This window comes from Nothobranchius furzeri, chromosome 1 (genome assembly GCF_043380555.1).
Source record: "Nothobranchius furzeri strain GRZ-AD chromosome 1, NfurGRZ-RIMD1, whole genome shotgun sequence".
NCBI classification, from domain to species: Eukaryota; Metazoa; Chordata; class Actinopteri; order Cyprinodontiformes; family Nothobranchiidae; genus Nothobranchius; species Nothobranchius furzeri.
In genome coordinates, this window is record NC_091741.1 from 43,479,447 (window position 1) to 43,503,223 (window position 23,777).

General features: G+C 41.5%; 1 protein-coding gene across 9 annotated transcripts in view; it reads left to right on the forward strand.

The window, feature by feature from the left end:
* The first annotated feature begins 8,999 nt into the window (after nucleotides 1-8,999).
* LOC139066219 (zinc finger protein 665-like) overlaps nucleotides 9,000-23,777 on the forward strand; it is a 44,740-nt gene continuing 29,962 nt past the window's right edge. For 4 of the 9 annotated variants that reach the window (XR_011519168.1, XM_070548494.1, XM_070548473.1 and 1 more), the window contains exons 1-2: nucleotides 9,000-9,139; nucleotides 16,305-16,417. Coding sequence is in view for 3 of the 9 variants with exons in the window: in XM_070548473.1 (XP_070404574.1) it covers nucleotides 16,408-16,417 (10 nt within the window). In the remaining 6 variants the exon portion in view is untranslated. Of the gene's footprint in view, nucleotides 9,233-16,304; nucleotides 16,418-16,563; nucleotides 21,008-21,711; nucleotides 21,848-23,777 lie in introns of those variants that run through there. The other 5 variants (XM_070548488.1, XM_070548501.1, XM_070548456.1 and 2 more) reach the window with 5 other exon arrangements.

Sequence of the window (23,777 nt, forward strand, 5' to 3'; positions counted from 1 at the left end):
AAAACCTGGCAGGTCAGTGGTCTGTCAAACTGTGCTGTTCTCCAATTTGAGACAGGGCAAAAGATATTACTGAAAATGTTTTATATTTCAGTTCCAGCCTGGAAAAATAGGCATCTGTAGCAGCTCTTTGCTGCTTTTATAGCAGCACCGTCTGTTTTATTCTCTTGACTTTTGGTTTCATGATATAAATATTAAAGTGAAAATATAAAAAATCATGTTAGTCAATTCAGTTTAATTCTTTGGTCATATTTTTGCACAGCATCTACTTTTCCTGAAAATGAAGGGTGTGGACAGGGTCCGAAATTAACACTCGCCACTCACCAAATGCGAGCAAATTGCTCCATTTGGCAAGTAAAATTTTGAGCTCTATCTGCCACATAGCGAGTAAATGATTGCACCAAATTAGTTATGTTTATCAGTCATCTTCAATGGATTTCTCTGATACTCCTCCCACCTGCATGCAACGTCCACAAACGTACGCGAAACGTGAACGCCGCATTCAACGTCATTTCCGCCTATCCCATTCAATCAGTTTATCAAGTTAGCAGTTAGCTTCGTGTTAAAACTAGCGGTGAAATGTGGCGGTTTTTAACTGGAGTCAGCCAGCCTTCCAAAAGAAAACTCGTTGAACTGGAAGAAAAACCACCAGGACCAGTGTCAACTGGAAGATTTTGTGAAAAGTGGCGAACTGGAGATGGCGGAGTCGTAAGACACTGGCTACATTATGAACCAGAATCTGATCTGCGCAAATGAGCTGCACCGTTTGCCGCCAGCACGCTCGAGAGAAGAACTGTAACAACTCGTTTGTAAGAGGAACTAAGAAGATGAAGCTTGAGACTATTTGAGAACATGAAAACAGCAAATGCCATATTGCCTGCACATCCATGTCCCGGGCTCAATCTGAGTCTCTACTGGTGACACCCACGGTCCCGGCGCTAATGGCTATTTAACATCTCAAACAATTAGAATATTGTGGAAAGGTTCAATATTGTAGACTCTAATCAGCTAATAAATCCAGAACACCTGCAAAGGGTTTCTGAGGATTTAGATGGTCTCTCAGTCTAAGTTGAATCATTCAAATAAACGGTCTTTTGCACCATATTCAAACTTTTCAAGTTTCACCTTTAATGTATAGGAAAATCTTTGTTGACATATGTTTTTATCTTTGTGTGCATGTGCAAGCGGTGGCATGGTGGTGGTAGTGTGATGGTCTGGGATCACTGGGCCATCGTAATGGGATTCATGGCTCTTTTATGGGAGCCGTTCATTAGTCGGTCATTTACATCAAAGAGCCGTTCAAAAGACTGGCTCCCTTGAACGAATCGAAGTCAAGAGAGTGGGTGGGGTATTAAGAGCAACGTGTTCCTCCAGTGTCCATGAGGGCGCACGGTGGTTGGGTAGCATTCCTCCAACATCCATCACAGTGGTGGGTGGGGGTTGAGCGGATGCACTTTACCGACTTCCGGGGAGGTTTGTTACAGGAAGAAAAGATGAACAGCTCTCTATAGGGACTCGGCTCTCATCGTTCACTTTGAAAACCAGTTCAAAAGATTTGATTCGTTCCTGAACATCACATCATTCCTGGGGCAGCAGTAGCTCAGGAGGAAAAGCAGGTTGTCCAGTGATGGGAAGTTTGTTGGATTAGTCCCAGCTCCCTGCAGGAAAATTCACCAAGACACTTCAACTTGACTGTTGGTAGTGGTGAGAGACCGGTGGCAGCTGTAAACAGCAGCCTCATGCTAATGCAAATGTTTTAGCTCACAAAAAAATTAAATACACTTTTTGGGATAAAAAGCAGCAGCCTTTCTGCACAAAACGTATGCCAAAACCATACTGAGACCGTGGCCTAAAAACCGTACTACAGACCGTACCGTGGGCTATCTGTACAGTTGCACCACTATTATTTACAGCCAACTCCAAATATACTTCCACAACTGTGTATGAAACCATATTTTTTTCATGCCTTAATTTTTTCCCTTTCTTTCTCTTTTTTTTCCCTTCAACTCCCCTTACTTTAGACTGGAGCCAACATGGCGGAGTACCTGACCAGGGCCACAACAGACGACCCACATGTTCTTATGCTTGGTGAAGACCATCGATGTTCCCAAGCATTCGTTATCCTCAGTGGGACTGCCATGGAATATCCATCACTTTTGGGTGCAGTTGATGGCTGTTTTAAAACATTTTTTGTGTTTGATGTGAATTACCCAAAACCATGTGCCCAAATTTGGGAGTTCATTCAAACGGTCATCTTTGAAATGCCTGGGCATGAATCAAATGCTGTAAAGCTAATGAGGGCTGAGTTGGCTGTGATTTAAAGTTGATGTTTTGCTAGCATGGAGATGAGTTACATGTTATTGGACATTTACGTAAGTACAGTTCTTCCATTAGCATTGGGTTGAAAATGTTCATGATCTTCAGGTGTCTAATATTTTAATATGTGTCATTAAAACACATCTACACAAATGCAATAAGCAGAGTTTTACAAAAAATGAGCTGGACTATAAATGTTTTTAAATACTCTTCAGTTGTATTAATATTGTTATATATGCATTTTAAAAATGAAAAAAACTTATGTGGTCAATAAAGAATTGACTGAGACATGTTTATTTTGTGTACTAAGTTATTCATTAAGCATTTTATTTTATTTTTTCCTATAACCCTATATTATAGAATTGGGTCATTTTAACCCAATCTTTAATTATTAAATAACCCAAAAGTTGGGTTTTCTTTTTAACCCATTTTGGGTTGCCCTAATTATACAGTTGGGTCATTTTAACCCATTAGTTAACATAACCCAATATGCTGGGTCAAACCCATAACCCAACCCTGCTTGGTTAATGTAACCCAGCGTTGGGTCGGTCCCTTTTTGACCCAGCGCCTGGGTTACAAAATAACCCAAGTTGGGTTATTTGTAACCCAGCAGTTTTAAGTGTGTATCTTCCTGTTGCCATGTGCCATTTTGAACGGTTCAACTGTATGGAACTAGGATTGGGACAATATTCAGCGTAACTTGTACAATATTCAGCGTAACTTGTACCAAGTTTTGTAACTTCGAACATGTTTCATCACATGTAACTTTGGATTGGTAACTTGTAACTTTAGTTTTCTAACTTGTAATCCTCAAATCATACTTGTATTTCTTGTTTTTGTAAAAGGAACATTGCATTTTGTACATGTATTTTTTATTTTGTAAAATCAGACTTTTATTTTGTACATTTACTACTCATTTTGTAAAATCAAACATTCATTAAGAAACATGAAACTTTCGTTTTGTAACTAGCAGACTTCCAAATTGAAAAAATCCAAGGTACAAGTTTGAAATCAAAGCTCTCAAAACACACATTTCATTCTACAGGTACAAACCAAAACCTACAGTGTCACAGATCTTTTTGTCTCGATTCTAGCGTCAGTGGGAGGAACTTGGGTGGAACCAATGAGAGCACGAGTCTTGGCTACCAATCACGTTTCTCGAATTCCTGTCCAATCATTGGGAGAGGAGGGCAGGGTTTTGTCAGAGCTGTAGAGAGTTACGACACTCCAATAGAGCTCCGGACCCCACGTGACTCTCAGTTAGTGGACGCCATTTTGGCATGCAAAAAAAGGTAAACAAACACGGATGTAACCATGAACATGAACGGGATCCGCTTGGATTTTACTTCGTCGGAGTTTACTTCACACTTTAAAACAGAAGAAATCGTTTTATATAGTCAGAAATTAAATAGACTAAACATCTCCGACCCTTACCGTGCCCCTGGGATACTTTTTAAAAACGCCAGAAGCTGTCGGAGCGGCCTTCTTACCGGCACAACACCGGACCTGACCGGGGAACCCCTTGGGATTCCCCCGGCCGGAGGAGCTGGGGAGAAGGTCTGGGACTCTCGACTCTACTGCCCGCTCCGACGCCAGAAGCTGTCGGAGCAGACTTCTTACCGGCACAACACCGGACCGACCGGGGAACCCCTTGGGATTTACCCGGAGGAGCTGGCTCCGGCGGCTGGGGAGAGGGAAGTCATGCTACTGCCCCCGCAACCCGACTCCGGATACGCGGATGAAAATGGATGGATGGACGGACAAATAACAGATTTACACGTAAGTAGTCTCGGTGAGGCAGATAATAGCAATCCAAAGTGCTTTTTATGTGTGATCTGATCAACCATTGCTTAAAAATGAAATACAGCTTAGCCGGTTAATTGCTGTGATCATAAAACACGTAAACGGCAGCACGCAGAACTCACGAGGCAACGTTTTACGTGATGTTTACTTGTTGCTATGAGTAATAAGACAGAAAAAGCCACGCCAAAATAAGTTTAGGAAGCCCACTAAGAATCATAATAAAAGCATTTAAAATAAATACCATACACAGTTGAGGAAACGTTGGTTTAAATACCTGATATGAAGCGGTCGCTGCATAAGCGAAAACCTTTACTCTCGGGATCCCACAGTTTCATTTTCGCCCGGTCACTAGCGCGTTTTATTACAATGATCCAACGTTTGTGGCGCTCCGGATCCGGGGGAATCCTGTAGATGGCTCATTCCTTATGTCGTCCGCGTCTGTTCTGCATCCTGGGGCACAACAGGAATCTACCATATTTCCCATTTGATTGAGTTTTCTGACAATAACAAATAGTCCAGCTGCCGGCTTCTGCATGCCAATATGGCGCCGTTTCGATTTGAACTGTTGCATGCCGGGAGAAGTGACGTCAACTCCCGGAGCTCTATAGACTCCTATGGACTGGGGAAGTCACGTGGTTCATGTAGTTTTGAATAGTTCCAAACAGCCCCGCTGCTGCATTGACTGCAGTTCATTTTCGGTGTTTCGGAAGGATTTTATCTGGTAACTTGATGAAATGTCATCATTTTGTTGTATTGTGAAGCGTTAGCTAACCGCTTCGTTGTCTCCTCACAGAACAAGGCTATCCCAGCATGCTTTGCGCGCCGGCTGTGTATTTTCAACAGGCAGAGAAAATGAGGAGAGCTACGAAGTTTTAAACGTAAGTTTGTTCAAAACTAGCCGTAGAAATCTAAATACCTTAAAGCGGTTCAGTTTATAGATATTTTTCGTTTGTATATTTGTTCTTTAAATTACATTTTAGGCAGAAATCAGCCAGAACGAGTTTTTATCGCGGGTCCCAGTTATTCCCGTGTGTGTGTGTGTGTAGCGAATTAAACTTGTCATTTGTTTTAAGGACAACGGAGCTAAGAAGCGTTTTTATTAAGCATAGAGGTGAAGAGTGAAGCTGTTTACACACACAACCACAGAAGTTCTTCTGTGAAAAGTAGTTTTACATTTGGGGATTTACACAGCTGACACGTTTTAATGAAGTAAAGTTTGTGTGAAGAATAAAAGTTTTATCTTCTCATGTGGATAAATGTAAAAATGCATTTATTGCCTTTTTGTCACCTGTGGTCTCTGATTTTCTCTGTAGGACTGCAGGTGTCCAGGGTCAGGAGAGGCTTTACCTGTTGGGTCATCCTGGGAGAGAGGCCTTCTACTGTCATCATGTTAATGTTATTTAGCTGTTTGATATTTGAACACATTTATTAAAACAAATACTGATAACTCTTTCTGGTCATTGATTTTATCACCAATTTTATTAGATGTTTTTGAACATGTTACATGAACAGAAAATGAAGAGATGGTAAGGAGACAAGATTGTTTATAATACGTTACACTTATTTACAGATCAAAACCAGTATGGACCAGTTATGTATGGTTAAAGCAGGAGTGACTCTTCCTGGATCAATTATTTAAACTGAGTGAGCAGGAAGTCTTTAACAGTGCAGCTGGATCTGCTGCAGGAGGATCCAGATGTGGATGGAGGGCTGGAGCAGACCCGTGGCTGGACTTTTCTGGCAAGAGGAACATCAAACAGGACGGTCTGCAGAGAGAGCTTTGGGACACTTCCTCTCACTGTTCACTCCATCGTCCATCTACAGGGCCTGCTGGGCTGGCTCAGACGACGGCTGTTACATCTCTGTGAATGACTTGCCTGTTAACAGTAGTGGTGGTCTGCTGGTACCTCCTCCAGGACAGAGCACCACTGACCTCCTCCACAAACATCTTCCTCACGCTCATCCTCCAGACCCACAACTTCACCAGCACAGAGGCAGATGTGCAGCACAGTACATGCTGACCTGTAATAGATTAAATACGAATTAGTTGTTTGTTTGTTTTTTTTATAAAAAAAAATGTAAAACAAAACATAACCTGCAGTACACTGATTCTGTTCAGTTTAAAGAAAAGCAGCAGGGAAAACTGAGAATTTACATTTTTAAGACAGATCTAATCATTATTAGGCTTAAGTTGAATAAACAAATGCACATTGAAAACAGTTCAATGCTATTTTATTAAAAAGCCTGTTTTAAAAAACGTTTTACCCTCATTTGATGCAAAAGAAGTTCTAAGGTCCAACTTACATTAGAAAACATCCTACTGCATTCAACATTTATAATGCATTTGGTTTATATGAATTACCTACATGATAATACTCAGTAGTAATGTGTTGTGTACGTTTAACAAGTTCATTCTGTAGCTTAAAACATACATGAAACCATCTAAAGTTAACATGTAAGTCCTGAAAGCTTCTAGAATAAACAAAGTTACTTTACCTGAAAACAGTTGTGAACAAACGCTGCTGATGGACGTGAAGCTGCTGTAGCTCCTTAATATTCCTGCTCGATTTTCGCTAGCTTTAGCATGTTTCCTTTGCGTGTAGCTGCCGCCACGGCTGTGACGGGACCTACGGGCCACCGCAGAGGTGAAGGCTAGACTGTCCGAATACAGAGCAGCTGGGTTCCGGTCTTAGCAAGGACCCGGCCCTGCTAGACCGGCAAGAATCCGTACTGATAAGCATCCTTCCTGTGGATTCGGACACTCGGAGTGTCGTCTCTACAGCTCTGCCCTCCTTTCCCAATGATTGGACAGGAATTCGAGAAACGTGATTGGTAGCTAAGACTCGTGCTCTCATTGGTTCCACCCAAGTTCCTCCCCAGCGCCGGCGCTCCGCACACGCACACCACGCACAGCGCGTAGGGCACCATGCCGGGGGAGGGGCACCAAACGCAAGCTTAAGAAAAAAATATGTATATGATACAGACATATTTCAATTAGAAGATGTGCAAAGCAAGTTAACAGCATGTTTACAGAGAGAAAACAACACAAAACGGAAAGGAGATGGACCGTGTTGCGCCGTCACCCCCCCCCCCCCCCCCCCCCCACGCGGAGGATGCAGCGCAGCGGGCACAGTCATGGCTCTGAAAAGGCTGCAGGAGTCCGGGGCTGTACATAGACAAAAGAAGAAACAGCGGGATGATGCTGTTGCTTCGATTGCAGGTAAGACAAGTATTTAAATGGAAATTCTTAATTTTTTTAATCTATTGCTAATTCTAAACACATGTGGTCAAGTTCAGAGGGTCGTTTGACCTAGCTTAAATTCAGACTTGTTACTGCTGTTAATTAATCTGTTCATGGTCAAATTTTGCCTAGTTTGGTATAAGCATGCTGCTTTTCAGGACTTTTATTTGGTGTTTTTCGTTCTCTGCTTACGTACATTTAACATTTTGACTCTATCTGCGTGGTTTGGGCAGATTTCGTTCTCTGCTTCTCCAGTCTGCTAAAAGTATAATGCGCCACTCTGTCCCGCAGCCTCCCGTCCGCCTACCGGGCGTTCGTTAGTAGCTGAGTGAGAGAGGCTGAGAGGAAGAGAAACTCAGAGAAGCTTTAGAGCTTTTTACTGCTGGGGAAAAAAACGCAGCAAGTCATCACATTGCTCTATGTTGATTTATATTTCATAAACATTTACGGGCCAAGGGGAACATCAGCTGCTGATGGTATAATTTGAAGAAAAAAGTCCATTATGCTAACCTCCTCCCTTCATGTTTAGAATTTTCTAGTTGTGTATAAAATGTGTACATTGTGCCTCTCTAGTCCTTAATAAAGGTTAAATAGTTTTGAATTTAGTCATGTCACATGCCATGCCAGTCATTTATAATATAAACCTATAAATAATCTATTGCAGTTCTTTTTACCATGGTTTAAAACTTTTATCTTATTATAGAATGAATATGACAAATTATCTTTTTGTGTTTGAATGCAGGCTCAATGAACAAGTACATTCAAGGAGGGGCTCAAGCCAAAAGTTCAGATCAGCCATCCACCAGCAGTTCAAGAGCTCAAGATCAGTTGTCAGCCGTCACGTCTGAACCTTCTACAACATCACCCAGCCCTGACCAGGAATTACAAAGTAAAACACACCTACAGACCGAGCACAGCCCACAGCCAGCACTTCTGAAGGCAGAGTGAGTTCTGGATCTGAAAAAGCATCCGCAAATTACATTGGAGAAACACATGTGTCACAACCGGTGCTTGTGGTGTGTGGATCTGTTACATAGTTCTAAATAATAACAATATGAAGTTCCTGTGTTTAGTATGTTATATTATGTACATATCAGTCCTACTTTTTGGAAATAATAAGCAGTTTGTGCATACAAGAGAATTAAAGATAATTTAAGGCAAAGCGCTTGCACATACTGTGTTATTGTGTTGTTTTTTCTACGGTGGGGGCACCAAAATAGCTAGCAACGGCCCTGTTCCTCCCACTGACGCTAGAATCGAGACAAAAAGATCTGTGACACTGTAGGTTTTGGTTTGTACCTGTAGAATGAAATGTGTGTTTTGAGAGTTTTGAGAGTTTTGATTTCAAACTTGTACCTATATTTTTTCAATTTGGAAGTCTGCTAGTTACAAAACGAAAGTCTCATGTTTCTGAATGAATGTTTGATGTTACAAAATAAGTAGTAAATGTACAAAATAAAAGTTTGATTTTACAAAATAAAAAATACATGTACAAAATACAATGTTCCTGTTACAAAACAAGAAATACAAGTACGAATTGAGGATTACAAGTAAGAAAAATAAAGTTACAAGTTACGAATCCAAAGTTACAAGTTACAAATCCAAAGTTACATGTGATGAAACATGTTCGAAGTTACAAAACTTGGTACAAGTTACGCTGAATATTGTACAAGTTACGCTGAATATTGTCCCAATCCTAGTTCCATACAACTGAACGGTTCAACGGAAGCCACCGAGACACGACCTAGAAGCTGTGCTGCTCTGAGATAACTCGTGGACTTGGTGAGTTTTGGCAGTCAGTAGTCGGTAGTACAGTCAGTAACGTAGTTGGATCTGAAACATTTACCGTCTTTAGTGAGTGGAGCAGTTCACTTGGTGAGTGAACACCGTTTCTTTGTGAGGCAAAGCACGCTAACGGCCTAATGGAGTTAGCGTTATGCTATCGCTAAATCGCGAGTGGGGTTTTCCCTGTTTAAAATCAACAAATAGTTATTACCGTTAAATAGTTTTAATAAAGAGATCCATGTTGGAGAAATCAACATAGATCAGCGTGGTTGGGAATGTGTATAATGTTCATGCTGAGCTGCTCCTGCATCTTGGAGTTTAGTACAATAATCTAGTTCATGTTAATACAAGCATCAGTGCACCGGTAGAGAACGTTGCAGCACAAAAGCGGTTCTGGTTCTCTGGATTCCCAAAGAGTGGTGCGCGCACCCCTGGGGGTGCGCGAGCTGCCGCTAGGGGGTGCGCGAGGTGAAAAGTGTAATGGCTGCGGAGCTCAGAGAAGTCTGTCAAAAGTCACCATTAGCGTAGCCAGAAACTCATTTGTGGGTGGGCCTAAGAAAATGTAAGTGGGCCCAATAAATGTAATTGAAAACAAGTATATTTTGCTTGTGTGTGTGTGTGTGTCCTCCGCACATGCCCTAGCTCAGGGGTCGGCAATCCGCAGCTCTGGAGCCGCATGCGGCTCTTCCATCCATCTGATGCGGCTCTCTGTGCTTGTAAAATAATGAATGGATATTTAAATAAAATGCTTTATATTTTACTGAATTTTACATCTGTAAGCTAATTCTAAATGTAAAGATTGTCTGCGTAAACCTGAACAGGTCCAACCCGGTCTACTGTGTGACCGGGTTGACGCGTCACGCTTGTGCGTAATCATATAGGCGCTTTCTGAGCTGGAGACGTTGTGAGATTCTGGGACTCTCCTCAGACGCCACATTGGAGACAGGAACAAGCACAATTCAGCCAAAGTTTCATCATCAGGGAACATTTTCTAAGTGACAAGTCTCTCTGAGAGACCGGGTTTGGAAAACTCTCGATTCAGTGGGAGGAATCTTCCCGCATGCGCTCTGGTTCTGCAACACGTTCCAAGCCCCTCTCCACATCTTCAGCTCGCTGTGCACCTTGTGTACGCGCTGACTGAGCGGTGTCCAGCTCAGATGTTCAGAAGGAAATCTTTTCATGAGTGATTTAGCTACATCTGCGATTTGCGAAACAAAGTGTCAGTTCGTCTCCATGCGTCGGGGTAATTCTTTCTATTCTTTCTCCGTCAAAATAAATGGCCAAATACGGGAACTGTCCGGTCAACACAAGCCCTGCTTTTAACTGTTCTGTTTTCTTGTGAAAATTGTTACAAATTTAACTTGATTAACACCAGAGCCAGGCGCTTTGTGCCGTTATCTCCGTCGCTGTAAATGAGGGAAAAACAAAATGATCGGATCCTTTTCTGACGTTCCCCACCTACAAAGTTTAATTACAACAATCAAACGTGACAGAGCCTGGATTTGTATTCTGAACAGTCTAAACATATTTTAAAAGAAACGTATGACGAAAGTGGCACCTGCTTAGTAAAACCACCAACAGGGTGAAAAATATCAAAATATAGTAGGCAGAGACGGGCTACAACTTCTGGATCCATTTTATATAAATCGTTTTATTGATTATCTTCTTATGAAAGACAGCTTTGACGTACACGAGCGACCGGTACCGGCTGCTTCACCTGTTGTGAGCAGCGCTCTGCTGTCTGAGGGTAGGCCCCGCCCACAACGTCGCGGCTGCTGCGGTGCTTTCTTTACTGTGGGAAACGGGTAATAATGGCTCTTTGATGGGAACAGGTTGCCGACCCCTGGTTTAGCGTGACGTCTGATTGTGTGTGTATATATATATATATCCATGCCCTAATGTGGGGCTGGGGGGTGCGTCAACATGGTCGGGACATAGAAGGGGGTGCGCGCAGGGCCAGATTAACACTTCGTTGTACCCTGGGCAACAATGTTCAAGGGCCCCATCATCACGACCCAAGAATCACCATAATATGGTCACATACTGAATATTTTACTGTAATATGCAGTAAATATACTCAATACTTGAATGCCTGGCATCACGTAACCCGCTCAGGTTAACCTTTGACCCACCTCGTGTGGACTGACCACTGAGGAGAGGGTCTTAACTCGAGGCCCTCTCTTCATTGGTCAGTCTGCATGAGACTGACTCTCAACTGACGTTCAGAGTCGTAGGCAGCGAAGCGTCTCTGTGCAGCGCAAAAGCCCGGGTGGACAGTTTGTTTAATATAGGGTGACCATATTTCCATTTCCAAAAAAGAGGACAGGGGATCTGTGCCTATGACGTCACACTATGGCAACGCCACACAAACGACGTTGGGACCCATTTTTTGTAAGAACTAAATTAATATCAGATTCTGCCAATTAAAGGGCTTTAAAACAATTCATATGTAAATATTTAGCATATTTACTGCAAAATCTCATTTTTCTGCTTTAGTGCTGCAACAAGGTTTTATTAATAAGAAATTATTATACCTTTTGTTTTACTACACCATCGGTACGCTTCCTATGCACAGTTTATTAAGGATGCTTGTTTCAGCTGTGAGATTAGACGATAGGGTCAATGAAAAATAAGTTGTCACACACTCCATGGAAACTTTCAGAGAATCCACAAATAGTGGCTTTCAAATGGTTTTGTTACTTTTAGCAAGTTTAGAAAAGCAGCAGATGAGACAGCACATCTGATCATTTAGTTTTTCATCTGATAATATTAGAACATGTCAGTCATGTCTGAGGGGCTTTTACAAACACTGTATAACAAACCCCCAAATTCCACTACCTCCGCTCCGCTGCGCTCCGCTCCGACACGAACGCTGGAGCAAAATCGGTCCCGTTCTAGTCAATCAGAGCTATTCCAGTACTGCGGCCGTGCTCCGGCAGTGCGGCGCCGTGCACCGCCCTCTGTTCCGGCGTCCGGCAAAAATAGAATCGATCCTATTTTCGCCGGACGCCGGAGCACCTCCGCAGTAAATGGACAGAAATCACAACGGCCCAACAGGAAAAGGAGCAAGCACAATTTCCGTATTTCACAATAAATCGATAAACAAAAGGCGTTTTTTGTTTCATATGCACAGATTTAACAACTTTTAACCACTATCAATCACGGCTGAAGTTTAAATGCACAAAATTAAGCCATAAATACAGTTTCCACTATCAAAGTAGTCACACTTTGTTGATCCAAACATTGCTGATCTCTCAACACACATGATAGGCAGATTAAACAGTTCATTTCGATGCTTCTCCCACACAACGGGTGTTTGGATCTAACTTCCGCGTTTATTGCTCGGACTGTATCGCAAGATCTCGAAAATCCCACGCATGCTTGTTTGCCCCCCTCAGGTCTCCGCACCGGAGCGGAGCCGTTGTAGAGCGGGTACCAGTAAAAATTGAGTTCGGAAGCGAGCGGCTGCGGAAGGCGGGGGCGGACCGGAGCGGAGCATAGCGGAGGTAGTGGAATTTGGGGGTAACACTCCTGGAGAGGGTATGGATTACACAGAGGCTTCTGGGGAGCCCAGTTATGGGTGGGGGGGGGGGGGGGGGGGGGGGGCATTTTGCCTTGGCCCCCAAAATGTCTTGAAATAGCCCTGGGTGTGACTGAGTTTTGAAGGTGATCTGAATTGTATCAGATGTATAAATATTAAATGTGTATAACTTATTGTTTTATACCGGTAAAAACGCTTAGTGGAGATAAATCTACCTACATTTTACTTTTCAACACTTTGTTTTGTTTTCTTGTTTTATTGAACTATTTCCTGTCCTGTCTGTCTCTCATCTTCCTGCATCTCCTCTAAACTCTCCAGAAAAACTGCTGCCTGGGTTCTTACTTTTTCTCCTCATCAGTTACTTTTGAGCAGATCAAAGGGAATGTGTTGCAACGCTGACCACACAGTGGAGAGCGTGTTTCGATGCTGCGTGAGGTGAAATCACCGGAACACAGGTGATGAGCTCCGCAGTAGCAGAGCGATTCAGGCACAAATAAGACAGAAAGTAGAGAACATGTGCGGACATGAACGATCGTGTGCTAATTATAGTTTTTTGGTTGCACCACTTTGAGAATGGACCGTGCGCTGGAAGCAGCAGCCTGGAGCGCTGCGCAACAACGCAGCGCTGTGCCGCTCTCTGTGCTCTGTGCTCTAACGAGTCCATAAATGATGTAATATAGGTAGAAAACCTTTTTCCGGCTTCCCTGGATGTGTAGGATATACAGCTCCCCCATAATTCGATCCCTGCTCCTGGATGAAAAGCCGGGCATTTTCACCAATGCAAGAACCCCCCAGTCCGGACGTCCCGGACAGAGAGTGAAAAGTGGACATGTCCGGGGAAAACCGGATGTACGGTCACCATAGTCCTCATAAAGCGGGAAATTACAGATACAGTATTTTGCTCGTGCCCTTGCTGCCCTGGGCCCTTTAGAGTTCGTGGGCCCTGGTCAATTGCCCAGTTGCCCATATGGTTAATCCGGCCTTGGGTGCGCGGCTAAATAAGTTTGGGAACCACTGCTCTACAACAACATCCCTAAAAACTCCTGTTTGGTAAAGGCCCATTCCTAAGTCTGCTTAGTATAGGTAGCCTAATGTCGCTTACACATTAGCGTGGGCACAGTCGGTGTTTGGTCGGGCTGGATGGCGTGAGTTAGGGTTGGTCCTGTGGGCGGTGCATAATGCGCGCAGGAAAGTCCGCTCCACAAGGTGAACAAAGGCGGACACGAGCTGTGTTGCTTTTGGAGACTCTGAACCACAATATTTTATTAATTTACTGTGTGTGTCCTCATAAACTTGCGCCACACACACCGATTTCTCCCCTGAGCAGCTGTCTGCTCGCCAGGGAAAGAGCTCCGATGCGACGAACACACACACAGCTATTCTTTCCTCCCGTTCCCACACTTAACTAGCCTATAGTGAACAAGACCAAATTCTTGCTTTGCAAAGTTTGGAGATTGTAAATAATACCTTTATTTAGTCTGGCTTGCCAGGCTAACACTTAACGGCAGCTCCAGAACAGCAGCTCTTTCATACAGACAGAAGTTTACTCAACAGCATTCAGCATGAAAATGAACCAAGTAGCAAGTATTAAATAGACAAAACAGGCTAAAAAGAAATGCCAGCTGATGTTTCAGAGCATTCGTTAAGCAGATGTTTTTCAGGGATGCATATTTACATGTAAATAAAAATACATACAACTTAATAAAGACATTCTACAGAGTAAATGTATAATATAATGACTTAGTAATCAATAGGGGTGTTCCAAGAAGGGTACTTCACGATTCGATTCAATTTCGATTATGGAAGCTTAGATTCTTTGATTATAATGATTTTTGGTTCGATTCGATTATTGGTGCCACGATTGTTCGATTATTGACATTTTTAATGTTTTTTTCATACAAGATTGTTTTCTTCTTTATCTACATTTGTAAATAAATAACCTACCAATCAATTCAATTCCTCTAAAACGACTGTCTGTAAGTAAATACATTTTTTTAACATTTAACTATTTTTTAAAGACAAATTCTTATTTTATGACTGACGTGTAAATATTTGCACTTAGACCAACTTAACTTTGATCAGGGAAAGCTTTACTTACACTAGTGTGTCCCCTCCATTGTTGGGAAACACTGAAAACAGGCAAGCCCTGGATTTATTGAGGTAATTAATTCAAGTAAACAAGATTTTTACTTCCAGCAAATGTATTTAATGGAAACTTAATGAGTCTGGCATATGATAACATTACAAAAAAGCTGCCATACAGATCAAATAGGTAAATTCAGCTTATTCAGTCTGGAATATAGGTAACAGAACAAACCTGCTATATTTGAAGGTAATATGTTGCATTTTTTCAGAACAAAAGTGCATAATTTAACTGAACATATATTCAGCCTGGAGCTTCAGTACAGTGAGGTGAACACAACAAAATAGAGCAGAGTGACACTCATAGAGATGGGCAAATGTCAACATGGTGCTACTTTAACTCCCACTCATCTCCCGAGTTTGAAGAACGTGACTCACCAACTTCCACCCGTTCTTGTCCGACGCGAGAACAAAATGCGCCGTTACAGTAACGAAGGATTTGGTGGTAACCGATGTCCACGCATCGCATGTGCGCGCTATCCCGGTTGCCTTCTTCATGGACTCCAGAACGCTTGCTTTGGTTTCCTCGTAGAGGAGGGGGACTTCTTTTCCTGCGAAGGGTTTTCGGTGAGGAAGTTTATAGTGCGGCTCCATGATGCGCACCACGAACCGAAACCCCCTGTTGTTCACTACTGAATACAGTCTCCCGGAAGGAGAAAGAGGTCAAAGAGGTAGTGCCACTCACTAAACAGTCAGGGCGGCGCGCACGTTAGGCTCCGGTTACGTGTTTTTATTTTATTTTTTTAGTACCGGCTTCTCAACAAAACTTTGATGTTATGTTTTTTTAAGCATCGACGTTCATTAATCGATGCCGAAACAACATGTTAAGCTTTTCGATGCATCGCCACATCGATTAATTGCACCCACCCCTAGTAATCAATAATAATACTGAAAACACAATAGCATTCTGCTAAAACACACCTAAAGTTCATTTAGCTGGGATTCCCTGTGTTTTCATGTACATTACACGTCCGTGGAGCTGCCTCTTGGCCAGGACTCCATTGAAAGTAAGGTTTGTGATCTCAATGGGACCTTCCTGGTTAAATAAAGAATAAATAAATAAACTCACTACTTCTTCATGTAAACTCTAAACGAAACCCTTTAGTGCTCTTAGCTCAGCTGGAGACGAGGAACCCTCAGGTTGTGTTGTTCTTTACCTTTTCAGCTCCCAGCCCTCTGCTGATATCACACCTTTTATTCCTTGTTGGCTCCATGAGATGCTGCCATGCTGGATTTGATTTTTAGTGATTCACCAGAAAAAACTGAACAGGAGAAACCATTGTTAGTATTTTTGTAGAGCATCCATCTTCAATTTAGTCAGTAGCTGGAAGAACAGAAGATAACTCTGTGAACTCTGGTGACTCTTTTCCAGACTGGATCTGTCCTCAGCTGATCAGAACCAAAGCGTTGGATCTTTAATCTCCTGCATTGTTCTGAAGCAGCATCTTAATCAGCTCTCCTGCTTTGTTTCTATTGCAGCTGTTAGCTAAACACGGCTAAAGAAAACCTGCTACCACTTCAGGATCGTCCATCAGCTGGGACTGCTTCATCGTGTGTTCTTCACCACCTGGACCTGGACAGCATGGACACAGGTACTGATGGATGAATGACTGAAACTTTTTGGCAGCCGTTCTGTTCCAGCAAAAATATAGTTTATAAAAGTCTATTTAATACTATATTTCTACTACTGATGATGCAGAACAAAATATTATTTATTTATTTAACTTATGTTTTTCAGGAGGATAAACTGCTTGAGATGTAACATCTTGTTTTCGAGCAGGTCCTCCTACAACACAACCGATAACAAGTAAGGTGGCAGAGTTAGAAAGTTATAACAGACTTTAAAAAGAAAAGAAGGAAAGTAAATAAATAATAATAGTAAAAATAGCAATATGTATAAATGTATATATACACACGTAAATATATGCGTATACACGCACAAATATATACTCATATGCATGGATACATAAATACCCACACATGTACATATGTACATACATACCTATATACAGAATTAAATTAAATAAAACTGCTGTGAGGCACTCAAAGAGAAATAAGGGCAAAATATTACATCGTAATTAAACCTAAAGTGAAGTAATATCCCAATTGAATACAAAGATTGGCAACAAAATACAGCATGTTAGCCAGTGAATGCACAAAATCATTATAACAAAGATTAAACAAAGCAACTACAGCTCGGCTTTACATAAGCATAAACAGTGTGGGAAATTTGACGAATTGATGAGATAGATCGTAATTCAGTGGGTAATTTATTCCAGTCCAGAGGAGCTTTAACACAAAAGGCGAGTCTACCCACCTCCTTTTTAAAACGAGGAACAACAAATGATGGAAAAGTAGTCAAGCGGGTGGAATACAAGGAATCAATGGGAACCAAAAGAGTTTTCAGATAAAGTGGAAAATCAAAATAAATGCACTTAAACATAAATATCAACCAATGAAATTGTCGTCTAGCTTTTAAAGGCAGCCAACCAAGAAGTTCATACATATAACAATGATGAGTGTTAAAAGAACACCGCAAAATGAAACGACACAAACTGTTGTAGATGACATCAAGAGACCGTAGGCTAGAAACTGTTGAGTTTTGGTACAAAATATCAGAATAATCAATAATCGGCAACAGAAGCTGAGTGACAATGCACTTGCGTACAATAGGATCAAAGCAATTTATTGAGTTGTAAAGGATACGTAAACACCGAGTGACCTTAAGACATGCCGTGTGAATGTGAAATTTAAAAGACAGCTCTGGCTCCAGCCAGACTCCTAAATATTTCATTTTAACAGAAGAAAGAACTGGCGAGGAATCCCAAAAATAAAGATTAAGCGTCCTGTCACTATCAGATAAAGTACTACATCCATGAAACAGCATGGAGTAAGTCTTAGATTTATTTAAAAGAAGTTTGTTCTGAGCTAGCCAGAGCTGCACTTCGTCAAAATTAGGCTGAAGAGCTTCTTGTAATTCGGATTTACTCGACTTAGAACAGTATAAGACCGTGTCATCTGCATATAACTGAACAGAACAGGATCTGCAGCACCGTGGTAAATCATTAATACAAATTGAAAATAATAACGGACCAAGTGAAGAGCCTTGGGGAACACTTCTAATGACTCCTCGCATGTTGGATTCAGAGCCATTAAAGCAAACAAACTGAGAATGATGATGAAGAAAAGAACTAAACCACAGTAGAGACGGCCTTGACAGACCAAAAGCATATAATTTATCTAAAAGTAGATAGTGATTGACGAGGTCAAAGGCTTTTGTTAAGTCAAGAAAAATCGCACCACCAATTAAATTTTTGTCAAAACCAGAATAGATGTCATTAGAAAGTTTAAGCAGTGCAGTAGTTGTCGAGAAGTTTTTTCTGAACCCCGATTGGTACTGAGATAGTAGGTTGTTGTCCTCTAAGTATTTAGATAGTTGGATAAAAACCAGTTTTTCAAATACTTTAACAACTGTATTAATTATAGCAATTGGTCTATAGTTATTAGGTTCAGATGTATCATTTCCTTTATGCATTGGTATTATTTTAGTACATTTCCAAGCTTTTGGAACAGAACATGAGTTAATAGAGTGATTAAAAAGAATAGATAATGGTAAGGCTAGAACATCAGCAGCTATCCTAACAAAGCGACTCTATGCCATCTGGACCTGCAGTATTCCCACTAAAGAGAGACAGTATAACTTTACGCACTTCCTCTGAACGAATTTCAGAGAAAGAAAATCCACTGGAGCAACAGTGAGAATCAGAATCAGAATCAGAATAGGTTTATTGCCATTGTCAGTGAACAAGCAGTTCACAAACTAGGAACTTGTTTCGGTACTAACATGCTACATATAACATGAATAATAAATTTCAGAAATAGAATAAGTAGAATAAAAATATAATAAAACTAGCATAAAACATTCAGCTATAAAAAAAGACAGGTAATGGTAATATGGCCGGTAAAGTATGTTTATTTATTTTTTTTAGTTATTTGTCTTATTTATTTGCATTTCTGCACTATTTAGAGTGTTTAGAACCTTTAAATGATAAATGACCCGCACTTGTATAGCACCTTACAGAATAAGGACTCCGAAGCGCATTACACTACAGTGAATCATTCATCCATTCACACACTGATGGTGATGAGCTACGATGTAGCCACAGCTGCCCTGGGGCGCACTGACAGGGGCGTTAATATTTGAATCAGTTAGATTGTTACTGATAGGAGCTACATTTAAGTGCTTCAGTTTTCCTGGTCATGATCATCTTAAGAGATTTTATTAAAAAAGCTAGAGTTTTCTGGTTATCTTGTAAATGTTTTACCTCGTCCAAGAGACATGTTCATGTCTAAACCTTGGGTTCTGAGCAGGAAGCTTACAAGTAGTGGTCAGAAATAAAAACACTGACTGTGCTGCAAGACTTCTTTTCTCTTAAAAGATAAAAACAAGTTTTTGTCAAAATTAATACAGACCATTTTAGATTGTTACATTTCCTTTATTCCCAGATTATGTAGTTTGTAGCACTCATTATAATATAGAAAATTTCTGGCCAATCCACGTGATCGGTATCCGTGATCAGCATTCTTTGATATCGGTGTCGGCAGCAAAAAACCTGATCGGTGCATCCCTAGTGTTTTCAGTTTGTCCCAGACTGAGGAGTGTAACGCTGCAGATGCTGATGCTATTAGCACGGACGCTAATGACTAAACAGAAAGGAAAGGCGCTTCAACTGACATGTTGATGCCTCAAAGCACCATGGGATTTGTAGTCTTTGTAGCAAAAGGAGCCAACAGGCCATTCTGGTTCAAGGGGAAAAAATCAGTCTTAGGCCTAATGAATCGATATTTCTGACCTTAACTCACAGCCTTCTGCTCACAACCAATGTGAAGAAGCCTCTAGGATGAGAAGAAAAACGTCTTCAAGATAAACAGAAATGTCCAGCTGTTTTTATATTAAAGCTCAGGATGATCATGTCCAGGATGACAGAGAATCTTCACCTAATGCAGGAAATGTGAGCAGAACTGGAAGAAATCTAGGTCACAGCCCTCATTTGAAGACATGAGGTCTGCATGGTGTTCCTATCAAATGGCTGTAAAAAAGGCAAAATCCACTTTTTTATCTGATATTATTAGCTCTAATGAGTAGGGATGTCCCGATACAACTTTTTTCACTTCCGATGTGATACCGATATTGCAGCCTTCAGTATCGGCCGATACCGATATCAATTTGATACGATATCAGCCTGAATCATACATACTTTTACCTATTTCGTATGAACGGATTGATCAAGTGACATTCCTTACAGGAATACTTTGCAACTTTAGCATATTTTTAAATCATTTTCTTGAGCCAGTATGTGCTAAAATGACCTTTTACAGGGTTAATGACATACCTGTCACTGCTGTCTGATTCCAGCAGTTTTCTTGCATGTTTTAGATCATGAATACAGCTAATTTGTTTAATTATTTAATTTAATTTAATGATCAATCACGCCTGTAGTCACAAAGAAAGGCTGGGAGACAATTCAGCTGCTAGATTAAGGTGTTAAAAAGACAAATGGACAGCGAGGAGAAAAGTTTCACTTCACTGTTGAGAGAATTAAAAACGGACACCAGGGAGTGCTAAAACAAGCAAAACTGCCTAATCTGCCTTTGAACCAAGCCCCCACAATGCGGCTTTAAAATTGAAGCCAACCCGGAAGTAGCAAAAATTGCAGTTCCACCCTCATCCACTGGGGGCTGGTATCAGAAGCGAGCAAATCCTCATTGACTCCCATGTTAAAAATGCCAATTTCACAGCAGAAATAAACATGTTTACAGCCTGGTACCAAAACTTTTTTTTTTGTTTAAATGATCTAGTTTACACTCATAACAACTCTGAGGGGCATGAATTTTTTTCTCACTCTTCTGTTTAAGTGTTTTAAAAGCCTAAAATTCTGTATAATTAATGAGCATCCGACCCACGTGACCGCCGACTCAGACCCACGTGACCACACAGCTAGCTCCGTGGAAAGGCCTCAGTCTGAGCCTCGGTCTGGCTTGGAAACTGTTCCGGGATTTTGAGTCTCTGTGTTTGTGTATCTTGTTTGGATATTATTTGTGAAATTGTTGGACAAAATGACTTGCTGTGGCATTAATTGCACTAATAGAGCGTCCAAGGAGTCTCCACTTCATTTTTTTCGGTAAGTAAAATTATATTCATGTAATTTATGTCACTGCCGAGCTGAGCTTAGATTTTAACATGTACTGTTTAACCATGAAATTTAAATGTAATAGGGTAAAACCCAGTGCATTTAACATATTGCTGCACTTTAGAAAATGCGTTGAAATATAACATGTTGGTGGAGCTGGGTTCCGACTATCGGCTTGTGGAGCTCTCGGGAGACCTCTGTTTTCCACCCGGAATGTTGGCTGTTTCTCCCCGCAGCCCGGTCCATCTCTGTCTGATCGCGGCTTCTGTGTGCTACAGCGGGCTGACGGCTGGTTCTCCCAGCAGCTCGGCGCATCTCTGTCTGATCGTGGCTTCTGTGTGCTGCGGCGGGCTGACGGCTTGTGGAGCTCTGGGATGGAAACCTTTCCACCCGGTTCTCCCCAGCGGCAGCTCTGCGCAGCGGCGCTTGTTTGCTGTGCAGCTGCCAGCTTGTGGAGGTCTCCGAGACCTCTGTGTTCCACCCGGTTTTACCCAGCGGTCAGCCCGGCGTATCTCTGACTCAGAAGCTCTGGTGTTGAGCACAGTTAACTCCGGTTGTAGCTAGGTTGCTACCTCCGTTAGCTTAGCTCCCACCTCCGCATTAGCTTTGGGTTAGCTTGTAGCTAGTTCGACCGGGTGTCGTCAGTTGATCCCAGCCTTACAGCCCCACCCTCAGCTCCACCTCTCTTCCCTTTTATGGAATTGTCTGGGCTTGACGGAACCTGTGACACGGTCAAAATGGTGGTGGTGCGACCGCTGTTTCACCAGCTCCAGTACAACCGAGGTCTCAGGACCTGGCATTTCCTGATCTACACGGGAGACTCCATATACGGTAGTATTTATTTTACTGTATCATCAAATAACACTCATGGGCTACTTCACAGCTGTAGCTGCATTTCTACCAGCATTATGAAGATCAATAAGCCAGATAAAAGGTTAAATGTAAACATTTCATTACAAAAAGTCAACTAATAAAATTCTGCACTGATAAAATGATATTTTCAGCTAAATAAATATTTATTGTACGTATAAATAATGCTGGAATGAAGCTGAATCATTTAGTAAACAGTTGACTGAAACTGAATGAGATTCAGTTTAATGACTGCAGCCTGTCTGTGACCACAGGTCTACGCTCTGGTCCAGAGAATGGGATACAGTAAAATAAAGTATTTATTTTACTGTATCCCGTTCTCTGGACCAGAGCGTAGACCTGTGGTCACAGACAGGCTGCAGTCATTAAACTGGTTAACATGAGGTCAGGGGTCACACTGTTTTCTGAGTGTTTGCAACACAGTTCTGAGTTTAAATACCGGTAGTTCTTTTGACATAGTTTGCTCAAGTCATTTTGAAGTTCCTGTTTAGTAATAAATGTAAAGAAAATTCAAATCTGTATTTTTTTTTCATTTAAGCTGCAGTTTTACAGACTTTAATAAACATAAACACAAATACAAACTAGACATTGAAAGCTGAGGTTGTTCTGAAAAAAGGAGCAGAGTTACAAACATTTTACACTTTTATTACAATTTTAAAGTCATAAAACAAAAACAAAACAAAACAAAAACCAGTTATATTTATGGTAATAGGGTTAAACGTGATGAATGTTCCGCCCCCCACAAAGAGATGGTAAAAGTGAATGTGAGCATAATTATATACGTTTTATTACTTTATTATGTATTTTTTATTATTGACTATTACTCCAAAGAGTTCAGATGAAGGCAACTGGACTTCTTTGGTTTCTTTAAAACATTTCACTTCTCCTCTGAGGAGCTTTGTCAGTTCTAACTGGAATATGGGAGAGTCAAGCTCGTAAGCTGTAGCTGTCTGTTGTTATTTAAAGAGCAGAAACTACTCTGAGTACCCTGCCTCTCCATCTCCTGATGAGTCGTTAGCCTCTATTGTTGGTGAGTCATCATGTTGATTAGATGCAGGAAGGTGTGACCTAGACTGAAACTGAATGAGATTCAAAAAAAAAGTTCTTATCTTTTAAACAACGCTGTTGGTCCTCTTGGTCCTTGTTCTGGTTTTCTAAAACCCTGTGTTAAAAACCTTGGCGTGTTTTTAGACAGTTCTTTTAATCTTTACAGACAGGTGAGTGCAGTGGTCCAATCAGGTTTTTATCATTTAAGGCAGATAGCAAAGGTGACGCCATACCTTCCTGCTAATGTCCTCGAACATGTCATCCACCTGTTCGTGTCTTGCCGATTGGACTACTGCAACTCCCTGTATTCTGGCCTGGACCAGTCCTCCCCACACCGACTTCAGCTGGTCCAAAATGCAGCGGCTCGATTGCTGACTGGAACCAGCAAGTGGGATCACATAACCCCGGTTCTGACCTCTCTCCATTGGCTTCCTGTCTCTTACAGGATCCGTTTCAAAATTTTACTTTTTGTTTTTAAATCCCTTCATGGCCTGGCCCCAGTTTACATCTCTGAGCTACTGTCCGCTTACGTCCCTGCCAGAACCATGAGGTCCAGCTCTCGAGCTCTTTTAACAGTTCTAAAAACCCGCCACAAGACTCGCGGCGACAGAGCGTTCTCTGTGGTTGGGCCCAAACCGTGGAACAAGCTACCTCTCAACATCAGGACCACACAGAGTCTAGAGCATTTTAAATCCCTTATTAAGACGCAATTTTTTGATTTGGCTTTTAATGCAGGTTGACTTGAGCATCATAATAGTTTTTAACAGTTTTTATCATAGATTGTGACTGTTGTGTGCTCATCTTACTTTAGGTTTTTATTGTTGATTTGTTGTATCTTGACTTG